Source organism: Leptonychotes weddellii, chromosome 9 (genome assembly GCF_054177405.1).
Source record: "Leptonychotes weddellii isolate Sample4059 chromosome 9, ASM5417740v2, whole genome shotgun sequence".
NCBI lineage: Eukaryota > Metazoa > Chordata > Mammalia > Carnivora > Phocidae > Leptonychotes > Leptonychotes weddellii.
The window spans coordinates 32,612,750-32,629,762 of NC_138377.1; the positions used below are offsets into that span (position 1 = coordinate 32,612,750).

Consider the following 17,013-nt stretch of genomic DNA (forward strand, 5'->3'; position numbering starts at 1 on the left):
GGAGTCTTGTCCTGTGACGCTGACAGTGCTGCTCCCAGATTCAGGAAAAGGAGCATTCACGAGGAGACAATGCACAGTTATGGGGAAAAATGAAAAACTTGTTTAACAATAAACACAGCGTCTACGGCCATACCACCCTGAACGAACCCGATCTCGTCTGATCCTGGAAGCCAAGCAGGGCTGGGCCTGGTTAGTACTTGGATGGGAGCCCGCCTGGGAATACCGGGTGCTGTAGGTTTGGGGCGCCTGGGTGGCTCAGTCGTTAAGCGTCTGCCTTTGACTCAGGTCATGATCCCAGAGTCCTGCGATTGAGCCCCGCATCGGGCTCCCTGCTCAGTGGGAAGCCTGCTTCTCCCTCTCCCACTCCACCTGCTTGTGTTCCCTCTCTCGCTGTGTCTCTCTCTGTCAAATAAATAAAATCTTAAAAAAACAAAAAACAACAAACACAGCATTTTCAGGTATCACCCGGAGAATATTTCTTCTGCACACCATGGGAGGTCTGGAGGAGGGAGAGACGAGGAGCCTGTTTGTTTTGCATTCTGGAATTAGGCTTCTCCAGATATCTAAATTCTGTGATAGGTTACAACAGAGCATGCCACTAATCTTAGTATCCAAATTACATCATGAATAAATAAAGACAAAGCTAAATACGCCACTGTTAACTAAAGCTCCCTGGATTCAACAAAATTCAGTTTACAGGAGAGATTATTTTATAAACTGCCTGCCACGTTCTACAGAAAGGCAACATAAAGCTCATGCCGGGTCACCTCAATATTTAATAATTTTGGAAATTACTGTTATCAGATAATACTAATATTTTCTTTTTTTTTTTTTAAGATTAAAAAAATAAAGCACAAAGTTATGGTAAGAAAATGTGTTTTCTAGGGGTGCCTGGTTGGCTGGGTTGGAGGAGCATGTGACTCTTGGTCTCCGGGCCATGAGCTCAAGTCCTGTATTGGGTGTAGAGATTACTAAAAAATAAATAAACTTAAAAAATGTGTTTTTTAGTTTGTCACCCTATGTGTCCTGTGAAGAGACATGAACAGGGTGATGTTTTTTAAGCTCTGCAGTCCGGGACAAATGGTGGAAGTCCTCCTGGGGTCCATGCAAGCACCAGATTTGTAATTACTAGGTTTAAACAGAATTCAAGCTTTAAGAATTCTTGTTGGCTCACAGAATTATCATGAGCCTTCCTAAAATTTACTGGCATTGATAAATGTCTCTTGACTTTATTAAAATAATAAATAAGGAATCCTAACATTGGTGCTAAATGAGTAATAGTGACAATTTTAACTGAAAAATGGTACCCATCCCTGACCTCACCTGGTAGGGCTGGGTAGGATCTGGTTGAAAAGTACTGAAAAAGTCTAGTCTATGGATAAATGTGAATGCTGCATATTTTAATAGACTCATTGCAGTTTCTCTACCTTATTTGTTCAGCTTATATTGAACAAAATGGCTATTGAGTACTGATTAATACACAGGGCAAATGGGAGCAAGAAATGAGCTCTATGATAGTTTATAAAAGACCATCAACATTTTGGTTAAAAAAAATTTCAAAAATTTTCAAAATTTCCAAAACAAACTTTTCAAACACTGCAGAATGACCCACTGATTTTGTAGCATGTACTGATTACTTTGTAAAATACAAAGTAGTGACCCACATTTAAAAATGCAAACCATTTAAGTGCTAAATGAGTGACATTTTAGGAAAACCATCTCACCACTAGTTCCCACTGAGGCAGGAATATGCACAATAATTAGATTTCAAGAACTGTTCAAGTACAATTTGAAGAATGGGACTTAAGAAACATAAAAAAACGTTAAAGACTTTTGCCATGGTTCTGGAAACAGGCTCCCGGACTCTCGTGTGTTTTGTGTTTCTGTTCCTGAGTAGGTGACAAAGAGCTCTGAAACTGGGAAGAGTAGGCATTGGGGGTGGGGTGGGGGGCAAATGAGGAGGAGGAGGATCCACAGCTAGAGGGTGAGGTGGAGAATGCAACCAGGAAGGAGGAGAATACAAAAGGAGCTAGAAAAAACAAGATAAAGGGGGAAAAGAAGAAAGCCAAGCTGGGCTGAGGGGGAGGGGGTGGGTGGGCAGAAAAATCACCTGAGGTGGGTGAGGTGGTGGCTCCAGATTGACTCTGGGGGAGGGGCTTGGGCTGGCAAGCCTGGGGAGCAGAGTGGTTTATGAGGAGGTTGGCATGAAGCTGAGCGCACCTGCTGGGAAGGGGGTTATTTGTAATTACAGAATGGGGGGTAACTAACAGCATTCTCTCCCAACGTCACCATATGGCACCCACAGGGAACCAGGAAGCCAAAGAAAACAGGAGAGAAAGAACAGGAAGTCTTAATGCAAGTGGTTCATGGTTTAAAAGTGTTACAAAGGTTGCTACCACTTTCTTTTTGCATTTTGAAGATGAGAGATTTCACAAAAATAACAATATAACCCTTATTACCCAAGGAGTTCTACATAAGAGAAACAAAAAGGACTCGGATTAACTTTGACTAGGGTGTTAGGATTAAGTTTGACTTCTTCCCTAGGGTGCTACCAAGAACATCACGATGAGGATCTGGGAAGCACAGCTCCTCATCACTTGCGGGGCCTGAGGGATTTTGCAGAAGGCACTACTAGGTGATCCCAAGTTTTTAAGTCTTATTTCTGTAAATAATCATGAAACTTAGTGATAGAAACACAAGTAAGGTGTCTTTTTGTTTTTTGTTTTTTAATGGCTCGTGCATAATTTTTGTGTGTGACACATTTCTGTTTTTTGTGGTTTTGATGGAGGCTTTAAGGTCTGGTCTGGGTATTAAAAAAAATTTTTTTTTAAACAAAAATACTGAAAGTTTCCTCAGGACATCTGTGGTAGGTAGAATATTGGCCACCCAAAGATGTTCATATCCTTGTCCCCAGAACCTGTGAATATGTTTGGCAACCTTAATTCTCTGTTGGCATGTAGCCTATCAGCTGAGCTTAACATCCTGGATTATTCAGGTGGGCTCAGCGTGATCCCGAGGGTCCTTAAAAGTGGCAGAGGGAGGTAGAAGAGTCAGTCAGAGGGAGAAGGGGCCATGACAGAAAAGCACAGACAGATGCAAGGTTGCTGGCTCTGCAGATGGAAGAAGGGGCCATGAGCCAAGCAATGTGGGCAGCCTCCAGAAGCTAGAAAGGGTGAAGAAACAGATTCTCCAATAGGGCTGCCAGAAAGAAATGCAGCCCTCCTGACACCTTCATCTTAGTCTGGGGTCAGATTTCTGACCTCCAGAACTCCAGTAAGACAATAAATTTGGGTGAAGTTGCCAAATTTGCGTTAATTTGTTAACGCAATCATAGAAAACTTGTACATCTGACTTCTTTACCAGTAATGGTAGTCCTGAACACCAACTCCTTAAATTGCTGTGGATTACTATGAGGTAAGAATTCCAGGATAGTGATTCTAAGTTCTATAAAGAGGGAAGCTTCAAATCAACCAGAGGTGAAATTATGGACCATTTCAAAACAGGACCAAACAAGGCCAGGAGGATGGCAGCACCACCAAACTGTAGCCTTTGGGGAATACATGCCCTGCAATTTAATGATGTTCTGGCACACCTTAGATTTATAAAACGTTAATACACGTTACTGGCCCCTGCCAAATTTAGCCAGTCTTTCTTTAAGAGGAAAAATATACTGTTTCTGTACTATTTACCTGAAAAAACTCACCACTCAGGGTAAATTGTTATTTTTAAGGCCTGTCTGTAAAGAGACTATTCAAGAAATTCTTCTGAGTGGATCAAACTTGCAAATAAAGCTGATAATGTCCAGTGGCTTTGACTTCACCGAGAAGGGCATTAAAATCTCTGCAATGTCCATTAACATGGTACTTACATCAGTATTCATTTTTCCACAAAACAAAGACAGAATTGTGATGACCTCAACAGAAAGGGCATACTTAAATTTCTGCGGCCAAGTGCCAATACCAGTATTTTTACTTTAGCATTTAGCATTGCTAAATCATACTAATTTGAAAGTCAGAGAATAGGCATCGTTTACAAACAGTAATAGCAATAGACTGAATAAAGATCTAAGTCAAGAGGAATATCAAATACTTGGCTCTATTTTATGGTAGCAGAGGATGTCACTCATTGCCATTAAAAAGATCGACTTGAACTCAAGGGAATTTGTCATTAATTCATCATCACCTTCTGCCCTTGAATCTGTGAGAAAGGGTCAGCCCCCAATTCTTTCTCTAAGAGCAGCTGTTACACGTGGGTGAATCTTCCTGTGTGTTGACAGACAGCAAACACCAAGGCTTTGGAGATAACGTGAAGAAAACAGATAACGCATCTGAGAACGTCATGACAACCATATTGCTTATATAGTCAAAGTGGAATCTGCTCCTGGGTCTAAGAAAAAACCGTGAAGGTGAAGGAAAGCTACCAAAAGGCTACTATGAACTTAATTTTAGAAATAAAGATAAGCTCCAGGTACTGCATATGAGAATGAACCTGCGAATGTGAGCTGATGGGAGGGCAGGAAAGTGGATTTGCTAAGTCTGTGACATCAATGAGCGCCCACCAGATTAGTGTGATGGTAACACTGGTGGGACTCAGTGGTTTCATGCTGTGGAGCTTCCAGGGTCGGCTCAGAGGGTGCATAACCGATGGGAGAAATGTACAGAGCACTGCAAGAGGGGTTTCCTATGCTATTGGCCTAAGCATGTTCCTTTTTACAGCCCCCCCCTTTGTTTTTGTTGGAAGCTCTATCAGATGATCTACTGTCCCATGAAAACTTTCCTGGGTTAGAAAATTTATTTTTCTTTCAATTCATTGCCTTCTAAAACTATATTCTAAAACAAAGATCCAAGTTTAAAAATACGTAAGCAAAACACCTTATTTACCACTAAGACTAAGACCTACATCTCAGACATTATTCAAAGCATTTCACAAAGAGATGTGTGAATGGGGCAGAAGACAGGCACGCCAAGAGAGGGTCTCACACGTACAAGAACGTGGACAGGTGGCCAGTTTTCTCTGGAAAAAAACGAACCAATGGTATTAAATGTGAACACGCTAAAAGACACAGCTAATATGGGGAAGGTTGGAGTTGGCAGATATCACAGACGCCGATACTCTTACAAAAGCCTTCTGTCCTCACCTGCTGCTCGGCGAGCCTCTTCTGGATCTCTTGATCATCACAGACGTCATAGACGACAGGCTTAGAAAGCTCTGACTCGATTCGAGCCAACCAGGTACGAAGGTTGCTCATGTTTTTGTCTAACTGCTGAATAAAAGCAAAGGTCTCCTTCAGCTTCTTCACCCTAAATATATTTGCAGGAAAAAAAGAGGTAAAAAAAAGCCAAAGCCCAACATTTAGTGGTGACAAGAATGTGCCAACAAAGGTGTTACGGCGTAAAAAACAACTTATGTTGGTTATTGATTTTTTATATAGAGAGGGAACAGCTCTCACATCACAGAGTTTTCACAGAATATGTGACACTTAACAAAATTGCTGGTCTAGGAGCGCCTGGGTGGCTCAGTCGGTTAAGCGTCTGCCTTCGGCTCAGGTCATGATCCCGGGGTCCTTGGGATCAAGCCCCGCATCGGGCTCCCTGCTCAGCGGGAAGCCTGCTTCTCCCTCTCCCACTCCCCCTGCTTGTGTTCCCTCTCTCGCGGTCTCTGTCAAATAAATAAATAAAATCTTAAAAAAAAAAACAAAAAACCAAAATTGCTGGTCTGGTTGATTTTCAGATAGGCTAAGAGTTAATCTACCCACACAAATATGAAGTCCTATCATTCCCAAAGTGGGATGCCCTGAGACCTAGTATATCTTTCTAGGGCTCCAGAGCAAAGAGGAGATGCCATTTCATTCTCTTGAGGTTAAAATAACCACACTTGGGGTGCCTGGGTGGCTCAGTTGGTTGGGTGTCCAACTCTTGGTTTCAGCTCAGGTCAAGGTCTTGGTTGTGGGATTGAGCCCCTTGTCAGGCTCCACGCTCACTGTGGAGTCTGCTTAAGATCCTCTGCCTTTGGCCTCCTGGGTCGCTCAGTCGTTAAGCGTCTGCCTTCGGCTCAGGTCATGATCCCAGGCTCCTGGGATCGAGCCCCACATCGGGCTCCCTGCTCGGTGGGAAGCCTGCTTCTCCCTCTCCCACTCCGCCTGCTTGTGTTCCCTCTCTCGCTGTGTCTCTCTCGGTCAAATAAATAAAATCTTAAGGAAAAAAAAAATTCTCTGCCTTTGTCCCTTACCCCGCATGCATGCGTGCGCTCTAAAATAAATAAATAAAATCTTTAAAAATAATAAAATAAAATAACCACACTTGATTTCTATCCAGGTTCTTTCTTGGGTATACCCGAGATTGCAGCAGACAGGGATTTTCCCTGATGGTTTAAAGATATTACCTGCTTGGCTCATTTGGTGGTATCTGGCCTGTGATGCTTCTCATGGGACCCTCTTCTTGAGCAAGCACAGAACATGAGCTAAAGCCCACCAGGTCCAGTCTAAGGGGTTGAGGGAGCCTTACACACACACCAAGCCCATTAGGGGACAGCTGTATTAGCCAAAAGGGGAGCAGGGAGTGTGGTGAGGAATAGGGCAAAGATAATCTGCAAGCGCAGTCCTAAATCATCTGCCTCTTACCCAGTGTGGAGCAGATCTGAACTAACACACGTTCCGTCAGTATACTTGGTGAGCTCACTGGCACATCAACATACTGTCAGGGGGAAATGACACAGCTGCTACGAAAATAATCTTTATGTAGATCTTGGGGGGAAAAAAAAAAAAAAACTTCTATAAACTGCCTTCATGGAAGTCCTAAAGTGAGTGAGGGCTTGTTCTGGTGATCTGTGGGATTTTTTTAAAAAATTAATTATTTGAGAGAGAAGAGAAAGCGAGTGAGAATGCTAGTGCGGGGAGGGGCAGAGGGAGAGAATCTTCAAGCAGACTCCCTGCTGAGCATGGAGCCCAACACAGGGCTCGATCTCACGACCCATGAGATCATAACCTGAGTGGAAACCAAGAGTTGGACGCCTAAACCACCTAGGCACCTGAGCCACCTAGGCACCCTGATCTGTGGGACGCTTAGTGAATCCCAGAGATTTGGAACAATAGCTACAATGCAAAGTTCCTACCTATCAATACTCATGTAACAAGGTGCTGTCAGAACTCCATCCTGCAGCGCTAGAAGGAGAAACTGAGGCACTGGCTCCAACTCGCCAGAGTGCGCCGCGTTGCCTGTTACCATCATCTCTTCCTGGACTGCCTGTGAACAGCTCCCAACCACCCACCTGCCCCCCCCGCCCCGGCCCCTACCCAGTTGTGGTTCTGTGACCAAAAGGCACATTCTAGATGGTCAGTCTGATCCACTGACACTCAAATGCTTCCATGGTCCTCACCCTACCTCAACATACCAGTTTAAACACCCTTTCTCAGGTCATCAAGCATTCAGTGCCCCCCCTTCCCTTCTCCTGGAGTGTCCACCACTGCTCACGAAAGACACTGGGGGCCCCTGGCCCACGTGCTGCTGCAGCACCCGGGACCTCCTGCCCTGTGTTGTGTCTGCATCCCTCATGCACCGTGCACCCGTCACGACAGCACCCGCGCCAGCCAGGCTGCACGGGGCTTGCTGCCTCTGCGTGCACAGCACCCCCACTCTGCCTGGTGGGCAAGAGGTACCGACAGACATTTGTTGCAGAATGAATGTGTATGACCACTTCCACGACATGCTATTATTTAAGTAGACCACAGATCTGTGTGTGTTTTCATTTTTACTTATTTTTTATTTTTTGCCTCCTACCATCAACCAAGTCAACCCCGGGGACTTTTAGCTCCAGCTCTATTACCAGCTCGTTTTAGGATTTAGGGAAAATCCTTTTACTTCAGCACCCTCATCTCTAGTAGGCTTCTGAGGTCCCTCAAGCTTCAGGGAGGTGGGGTAATATCTGGGTGAAGTTAAGGCCAGAGTTCTGGAAGTGAACAGACCTGGCTCTAAGTCCCATTGTACCATCCATGAGCTGTGCACCCCTGCAAGGAGCCTAACTTTCCTGATTCCCAGTTTCCTTGTTATCTGCAAAATTATCCACCTTGCAGGTAGTCATGAGACCGAAACAAAAGGATGTGTGTAAAGTCTTTGGTGGAGAGTAAGCACTCAGTATAATACTAGCTCTTATTACTGCCAACTGGGATTCTATGATGCTACAATAACAGCTCATTTATAAGGCACGGGACCTCACAAAGTCCTTTCATAAATATTTATTCCCCACTCTGCCATGAGGTGGGGCAGGCCTGGGCGGAGGCTGTGGAAATCTGGTGGTAAAGAGCACAGACTTTGTGGGCAGGGCCTGGGTTCAAATCGTGGCTCTGTTTAAGCTCATCTGAAAAACTGTGTCAACACTAGTTATCCCTTCCCTCCCTGGGTGGCTGAGAAGGTTGAATGAGATATTAACATATGAAATGTATTTGGCATAGTGCCTGACAGAGATCAATGCCCAAAAACCATGATCGAGATGATTTTCATGGCGGTAAGCTTTTCCAAATTACAGTCTTACTGCAAACACCACAAGGAGTTCCCTTCAAAGCCACAAGATGATTTATTAAAAAGGAAGTAACAGAATCTGGGGCCAGGCCTGGATGCAGCTGTAACCTAGATCCTGCCTTCGTTCCTGTGACTTTAGAGGCTTTAGCGGTACATCCTCCTCACCCCAATATCTTGTCACCCTGACTGCCTGGAGGGACCAGAAAGGACACTCCAGACAATGCCAGAGGAGCTGGGAACCCCAGGCCCTATGGGACAAGGAGTCTTACATGCAGCGTGCAAGGCGCTGCCCTTCGGGAAGGCTCTGGCTGGAGAAGCAGCCCAGCCCTAAGAGCTTCCGAGAGGTGGGGTGAGGGGCTTGGGTCCGGTGGCCCCTGAACAGCTCTCCTGCCTCCTCCTCTACTGGGCACCTGACCCTACTCCATCCTAAGTATCCCAGACTCTTTATTTTAAAAAGGGGCAGAAATGTAACTTTAAATGACAGGAGCTAACAAGAGACAAAAGAACCTGGGTGCAAACACAGAGATGCAGTGATCGTGAATCCTGGTCATCCCAGGATGAGGTGTGCAATAGCGGGGGAGGGGGGAGTATGGAGCGGGGGGGGGGGGGGCAAGAATTTACTTGGCTTCCCCAGGACTATGATACTCCAGGCCAGTGGTGATTGAAATGGAGTGCTTAAGACAAGCCAATGGAGTATGGGAATAGAATATTGTATTTTCTATTGCTATTCCATTCTTTTTAAGCGTCTACACTGGGTATGCTTTCTAATTCACAAACTTTAGGACTACATGGAACAACTAAAGAACTTGCTGACATCTACCTGCGCCAGGCCCGTGGTGTTTTATTTGTTAGCAACGCATTAAATCCTCCCAGCAATGCTTATGAGATCAGTACTGCTGGCATCCCCATTCGATAGGTGAGGTAACTGTGGCACAAGGATCAAATAACCTGCCCCAGTCACTGATCATTAAATGGCAGAGGCAGGATTCCAACCTTGGCACTCTGGTCCAGAGCTGCTGTTCATAAGCCCTTTCCTCACAGCAACTCGTATAAACCTGCACACACATTAGCTAATATCAGGCACAGGATGGTTCTTGTTGCCGTTAGGGACCATGATCAGAAGTCCAGTCTCATGCTTCTGGGATACACTGGTGGGCACAGAAGCCCGTCCACCAAGTGCTATCCTTTGGGGGCCCACATTTGCCCATCCATAATTCTTTTCGATAAGCATTTAACCATGTGCTTTATCTTGGATCCTGTGCGGAGTCCCAAGGATTCAAGAGATAACTGAAGTATCGGTCTTATTCCCACAGAGCTCATGATCTAATTTAGACTGAATTTCAACATTATAATACAATATAGGAGGTGTTCAATAAATACCTTTTGAAAGAATAAATGAGGTTCACTCATACCTTCAAATTTGTTTTCATAAAAGACATGGCTGTGTTATATATTAAAAGAAAGAGGTAAAGGTCAGAGCACCTCCAAGCCATTTGCCACCAAACAGGTAGGAGGAAAAGAAAAGAAGAGGTTGCCAAAAAGCTACAGAAGATTCATCTAATCAGGATCTAACCTACTTCTAGGTCCCAACCTCTGACAGAAGGCATCATATCCAAAACTGCATGGGGATTTAAAACGTTTTTTTCGGATAATTATGTTACAACTTGCTCTAGGAATCATCAGCTCTATGGTGGAGACTGTACCGTTCTCTTCCGTATAGATACTGTAATCTATCACCTTTCGCAGGCCAGGAAGGATGTGTCATTTGCCAACCCAGGCAACCGACCTCCATGGTAGGCCTCGTTAATATCGCTCTTGGAAAAATCTAAGTCTTGAGTTAATGTTGGGACACAAGGAAAGCCCTTTAGAATCCAGCCTGCTGGTACAGGGAAGCAACCACAATACCGCATTACATCAACCCCGGAGACCGTTCGTTTACGGAGCTCCCTATCTCTGCACTTGCCCATTTTTTTACCCCAGTGCACTCAACAACATTGCTCACACATATATTTCAGTAAGTCATAGTTCTCCAGGAAAAAATAAGTGTCATTTCCTGAGTTGAATTCTAATTCTGAGGATTGGAAAAACAACATTTTTAGGTGCAACGGGGAAGTTTTTCACCTGTGTGGATTAGTGGAAGACCTGGATAGAACTAAAGCATTTTTATATGAAACCAAACAAAAGAAGAATTTTTGCTAAGAGTAGCTACAAATTAGAAGATCTTTTGCAGGGATTATGGGTAGAAATGCAGAAAATAATCAAGGTGAATAAAGTTTTATTTTAATAACGATAGATCAGAATAGAATACTTATGAACCCCGCTCTCCCTCCAAAACAAACAAAATCAAGTCCTGTTAATATCACTCTACGGGGCACCTGGGTGGCTCAGATGGTTAAGCGTCTGCCTTCGGCTCAGGTCACGATCCCAGGGTCCTGGGATCAAGTCCCACATTGGGCTCCCTGCTCCTTGGGAGCCTGCTTCTCCCTCTGCCTCTCTCTCTCTCTCTCTCTGTGTCTCTCATGAATAAATAAAAATTAAAAAAAAAAAATATCACTCTACGTATCAGACCTAAGTCTTACAATGTGTGATGGAGACTTTTAATATCAAATTCATTTCTATGGAATAATTTACATTTCACTCCTATTCTCTACATGCTAAAGGGTCTACGGTTAAACTACGAAGACCTTAGATCATCATAAATTTTAAAAAATCCCATGCCAGTGTGGACAGCATAACAAAAAAATACTAAGGACAGGAGAGATGGTGGAATTTATGCTGAAATTATCTGAATTTATGCTGAAACAAACAGATACGCAAACCTGTGGGGCAGCTGAAGTTGCTAAAAACACCGTACAGATTCTGTACAATTGCATCTTTTTAAATGACTAAACAGCTTTATAGTAAGATAATCAATTGCTCCAAGATCTTGAAGCCCTGATGTGGGGGGCATGGACATTACAAGACATTTGAGCTAATCGCCTCTTTGAAGCATTTATGTCGCCAGATGACTTCCATTTTCCACGCAGCATCATCACCCCTCTCCCGGGCTTGTCAAAGGCTGACTGCAGACACCACAGGCGAGCGGACACCGGGAGAGCAACCATCCCCCTGATGGCTGAGCACACACAGCCACCATCTCGTCAGTCACTCCTATTGTAACCAACACGAGGGAGTGAGAGAGCGAGACACACAGACGCCGCAGCCGCCCCTCGGCCATATGCTGAGCTGATGGCTGAAATGGCACTTACTGTTGATGAGAAAAAACCATTCCTCCTGGTTAGCGGAAGCTCCAAGTTCCCGGCTGCACCTCCACCTCCTGGGCCGAGGCGGCCCCTCCCCCGGCGGCGGCGGCGGCGGCGGCGGCGGGCGGCTCCATCCCCCGGCTCAGCATCCTCCCCAGCGGCCGCCCTCCCGCAGGCTCGCGGCCACAAAGCAGCGCTCGTGGGAAGGGACCGACCGGCCTCTCCGCTCACTGCATGTTTTAATCTCCGTTTTCTCCCTTCCAATAAACAAATATCTCCACTCCTTCCTCTCTCGAGTGCGCGCGCGCGCGCACACACACTCACACACACACACTCACACACACACACTCACACACACACACACAGTCTTTGTTCTGACGCTACAGGATTGCAATGCTGGGAAGAAAGTCACAGTGTTATCTTGGTTATGGGTTATTTATGAAGTGCTGTAAACGGAGGGAAGAAACATTTAGATTTGGGGCACAGAAAAGAGGATTTCTGTCCTCTTCAAATCAAATTTGTTTCAGGTTTGAAAAAAATGGCAAAATTGGAAGCCCCTGAGTCCAACAGGAATGCCTTCCTCAGGTCTTCCTGAAGAAATTCCTGGGGGTGGGGTTGGGGGGGGTCCCTGGGGTTTCTGCCCTGCCTTTTTCGCCCTGTGCACCCTGGTTTAGGTAAGGCAGAGAGTTCACTGAGTCCATTCCTCTGCTTTTTGCAAAAAATTCTATCTTATAGTACTAATGGTGTTCAAGACTTGGCAGGGGAAGAATTTTTGCAATTTTCCTTGTTAACTCCTCCCAGGTTTACCATAAGGTCTCTGAAAATTTCTCCATTTCCCTAACCTTGGTTTCTCTAAGGGAGGCCAAGTGGCTGTTTACCAGAGCACCCTTGGTTTGTGTCCAGTCCCTTTTAGGCTCACACTCAGCCTTATTTTAAGACTCGACAATATCAATCATTTCTCATGGGTCCCTAAAGCCCAACATTTAATAATTATTACATCCTCACCTTGAAAGAGAGAGAGCACGTTCTGGACCAGTGAAATTAGGGAGTGCAGATTTGGAAACAGCTCTCCAAATGCAACATCTAACTTGTGCCCACACGCTTAAGCTGTCCCTGAGTCCTGCTAAATATGGGCCCCAAAGCCTAGTACACTGGACCTGCTGATGCTGCTGGATGCCGCCTGCCCCCCGAATGCACTGGTGGGGCTGCAGTCTCCTCGAGGAAACTCCCCAACCCTCAGAAAAGCATTTCTGCAGGGTCCAGGAGCAGCGGCCCCATGCTCCAGAGGTGCAATGAGCAGGCTGATCGGAAGGAAAATGGAAGTGGGAAGGCCGATCCCACATCTGGCTCTTCCCCGCGCTAAAATCTCTAAATCCTTCCAGTCCTACTGGATCAGGCCACAGCAAGTCAAGTCTATGACTAGCAGCATTGTTTGGTCTCCCAAACTAACCTTGAGAAAATACAGATAAAAAGAGAGCAATGAAAAACTTTATCAATTTAAAAAGGCACACATCTCCCTGCCCATTCTGTAAAGGATAGAAAAACAATCCCAACACAGAGTTGCCATGGTAATAACTGCTGAGCTTAAATGACAACAGTTTAATTGCTACTATTATACAATAGGTGGGCTTTTCACATTGGTAGGTGAAATGTGAAAATTATGCTTGGTTAAAAAGTTTCTTTTCATGGACTTGATCCTTCTGGCAGTAAGACAACTATCTAGTCTACATAGAATCATATGGGAGATGTCTGAATAAGTCCCTCCTTCAAACATTGACCTAATGGTGCCACGTCTCTACCATCAAGAGAAATGAAGGCGAAAGGTAAAAACATTGATGACATTTTTTTAAGGAAAAAACCAAAACAAAACCGTGTTCCTTTTTCTGTAATGAACATCAGAAAATACAGATAAGCAAAAAGAAAATTACAATCGTCGATGATGCCAACACCAAAAGATACCCGCTGTAAACATTCTGGGGTATGTCTTTCCACTTAGCTCTCCCATCTGTTTTAGGCATTGACAGCTCTGACCAGATCATTCACACATACTGCTAGAAGGAGTCTTTAAAAAGAGCCTCCACTCCCCTTGGCCCCATGTCTCTGAAGAGGCTCCACAACCAGCCAGAGTGACTTACCAAAGACATAGACTGACTTGTGGCCACAGGGCTCCTGCTACATAGGACGAAGCAAAGGCTTTGAATAACGAAATGGGGAAGGGGTCCTGAGAAACAAAAGTAGATGGATTTTTAGGGAGTTCAACTATCTAGTCTACACAGGGAGTTTCTGAAATCAAAGTAGACACAGGTGAGACGTGTCAGATTGAGTCTTCTTCTGGCATGAGTCCCACTGAGGGCAGGATACTGGGGAGGCATGGGGGCAGAACCCTTTTCTCAGAGGTTTGGTCTGTGTTGGCTGAAGCAAGTCAACTTGGCATCTTTTGTCCCTCATCCAACATCTGTGCCAAAAGTGTTCCCACTAATAGGTAGCCTAGCTGCCTCCAAAACAGAGGATCGCACATGCTGGTAGTTCTGAAAACTTCTTTAGTGGTCTCTCCTGCATTCACATTAAGCTGGGTCCGTTTTCAAAGATATTATCTAAGAAAACATGAGGAAGGAATAGCTAATAGCTTTAATAATTTTAAACAAATTTTTTAAAAAGACTTTTTTTTAGGGGTGCCTGGGTGGCTCACTCGGTTAAGCGGCTGCCTTCGGCTCGGGTCATGATCCTGGGGTCCTGGGATCAAGCCCCACGTCGGGCTCCCTGATCAGTGGAGAGCCTGCTTCTCCCTCTCCCTCTGCCTGCTGCTCTGCCTACTTGTGCTCCTCTCTCTGTCAAATAAATAAATAAATAAATCTTTAAAAAAAAGCTTTTTTTAAACAAGATTTTATTTAGTTGAGAGAGAGAGAGCACACAAACATGAGCAGGGAAAGGAGCAAAGGGAGAAGGACCAGCAGACTCCACGTTGAACGCAGAGCCCGGCAACGTGGGGCTTGATCCCACAACCCTGAGATCATGACCTGAGCCAAAATCAAGAGTCAGCCGCTCAAGCGACTAAACCACCCAGGCACCCCTTAAAGGATTTTAAGGAATCTCTGCACCCAGTGTGGGGCTTGAACTTACAACCCCGAAATCAAGAGTTGCATGCTCTACCTAATGAGCCAAGCCTGGTGCCCTTAATAGCTACAATTAAAAAAAAAAGTTAAATCTTCATTTAGTATGTCAAATAAGCATAGTTAGTACATAATTTTCTTGTCATCAAATCAGATTGAGTTCTAGAATAATCACACCATTCACCAAAAAATATATAGTGTTTCAAATGGCCTTTCTGGGGGCCTGGAAGGCCCAGTTGGTTGGGCGTCCAACTCTTGGTTTTGGCTCAGGTCATGATCTCAGGGTTGTGGGATCCAGCCCTGAGTCGGGCTCTGCACTCAGTGCAGAGTCTGCTTATCCCTCTCCCTCTGTTCCTCCCCCAACTCATACACTCTCTAAAAATAAATAAAATCTTAAAAACAAACAAAAAAACCCCTCCAAAAAAACAAATAACCCCCTCAAAAAAACAAATGGCCTTGATTAAATGAATAGCATGGTTTTTTTTTTAATTATTTTATTTATTTACTTGACAGAGAGAGAGAGAGAGAGAGAGCGCGCACAAGCAGGGAGAGTGGCAGGCGGTGGAATGGAGAAGCGGGCTCCCCGCCGGGCAGGGAGCCCGATGTGGGGCTCGATCCCAGGACCCTGAGATCATGACCTGAGCCGAAGGCAGCCACTTAACCAACTGAGCCACCCAGGTGCCCATGAATAGCATGTTTTATAAGAGTTTAGATGTTATAGGGGCGCCTGGGTGGCTCAGTCGTTGGGCGTCTGCCTTCGGCTCAGGTCATGGTCCCAGGGTCCTGGGATCGAGCCCCACATCGGGCTCCCTGCTCCGCGGGAAGCCTGCTTCTCCCTCTCCCACTCCTCCCGCTTGTATTCCCGCTCTCGCAGTCTGTCTCTCCCTGTCAAATAAATAAATAAAATCTTAAAAAAAAAAAAAAAAAAGAGTTTAGATGTTACAAGTGTAAGAAGCTGCTCCAGGGCCCACAAGGATTGCTAAAAGCTCCTGCAGCAAATTCTGATGGGAGAGCCAGTTCTGTGAATTCTGATGTCTACACCAGGGCCTATGTAACCTTATGTGAGGAATCAGCATTAAGACTGACTTAGGCTCCCCTGCTCCCTCCTTTGATTAGTTGGTTATTTCAGGAGATGTAGCCCTCAGGTTCTCTGCTTTAATGATTTTATACAAGCTGAAGAACACTTTACCAGGAGAGAAAGAACAGTGGTTTGGGTCTGAGCTTGCTTTCTCCTCCTCTATTACCATATAACCACACTGAACTGCACCAGAGGCTAACAGTGGATGTGGATGGGCAGACCCATCGCTGTCCTGCTGCTTTCTCTGCCAGGCTCTGGTGCATAGCTTATCAACAAGGAGATCGGGGCTCACAGAGGTCACAAGGCTTGTTCATAGTAGGTGGCAGGTCCAGGGGCTCTGACTTTTGGTGCAGCACTGTGTCACTTGGCCCTGCTGCTCGCTCTACTCCCTGTTCCCCTGACCAGCACCGCTGGCAATACCCGGGCACTTGTGAGAAATGCTCATTCTTGGCCCCACCCAGACCTACAGAATCAGAAGCTCTGAGGGTGGGGTCCGGCAACCCAGGTTTTCCTGAGCCCTCTAGGGATTCTGATACGTGTTGAAGTTTGAGAACCGTTGCTCTGGAGTAGACAATAAATTCCACACGGAGATTACATTTTAGAAAAATTCTAATAAACTACCTCTAAAAGGCCAGGTCTCAAAGGAGCCCAGTGCTCTTTTGATGCATGGTGCGGCATGACGGACAGACCCTGGTTTCATCCCCACCCTGTGCAGAATCGCCTCTGCCCTGGGGTCAGTTATTTACCCTCTCTGACCCGCACTGTGCCTCTCGGTAAAATAGAGGATACGGACCTTGCAGGATTGTTGCAAGAATGAAAGGATTTATACAAGGAACCTAACTTCCAAAACACCACCAATTTCCTCCCCTATCCATCCCATAAGGAAGCCTACTACTTGAAATGGTTTTATCAAGTCTTTTGAAATTTACCTCTATTTTGCTGAGAACATACCCAAAACAACAGGCCTTAAAAAAATTTTTTTTTTCCAGTGAATTAAACCTGACTTACTGAGATCATAGACTTTTAAACACCATTCTAAGTGTTTGTAGTTAAAATCCTGAAGTCATGAG

At 45.2% G+C, this 17,013-nt stretch overlaps 1 protein-coding gene and 1 pseudogene across 12 annotated transcripts in view; one reads left to right on the forward strand and one right to left on the reverse strand.

The window, feature by feature from the left end:
- The window catches only part of SYNE2 (spectrin repeat containing nuclear envelope protein 2), a 214,116-nt gene that overhangs the window by 17,630 nt on the left and 179,473 nt on the right, over positions 1 to 17,013 (reverse strand). For 11 of the 12 annotated variants that reach the window (XM_081830388.1, XM_081830390.1, XM_081830393.1 and 8 more), the window contains one exon: positions 5,138 to 5,300. In XM_081830388.1, the coding sequence (XP_081686514.1) occupies positions 5,138 to 5,300 (163 nt within the window). Of the gene's footprint in view, positions 1 to 5,137; positions 5,301 to 11,761; positions 11,926 to 17,013 lie in introns of those variants that run through there. The other variant, XM_081830397.1, reaches the window with a different exon arrangement.
- LOC115936937 (5S ribosomal RNA) lies at positions 120 to 238 on the forward strand (annotated as a pseudogene).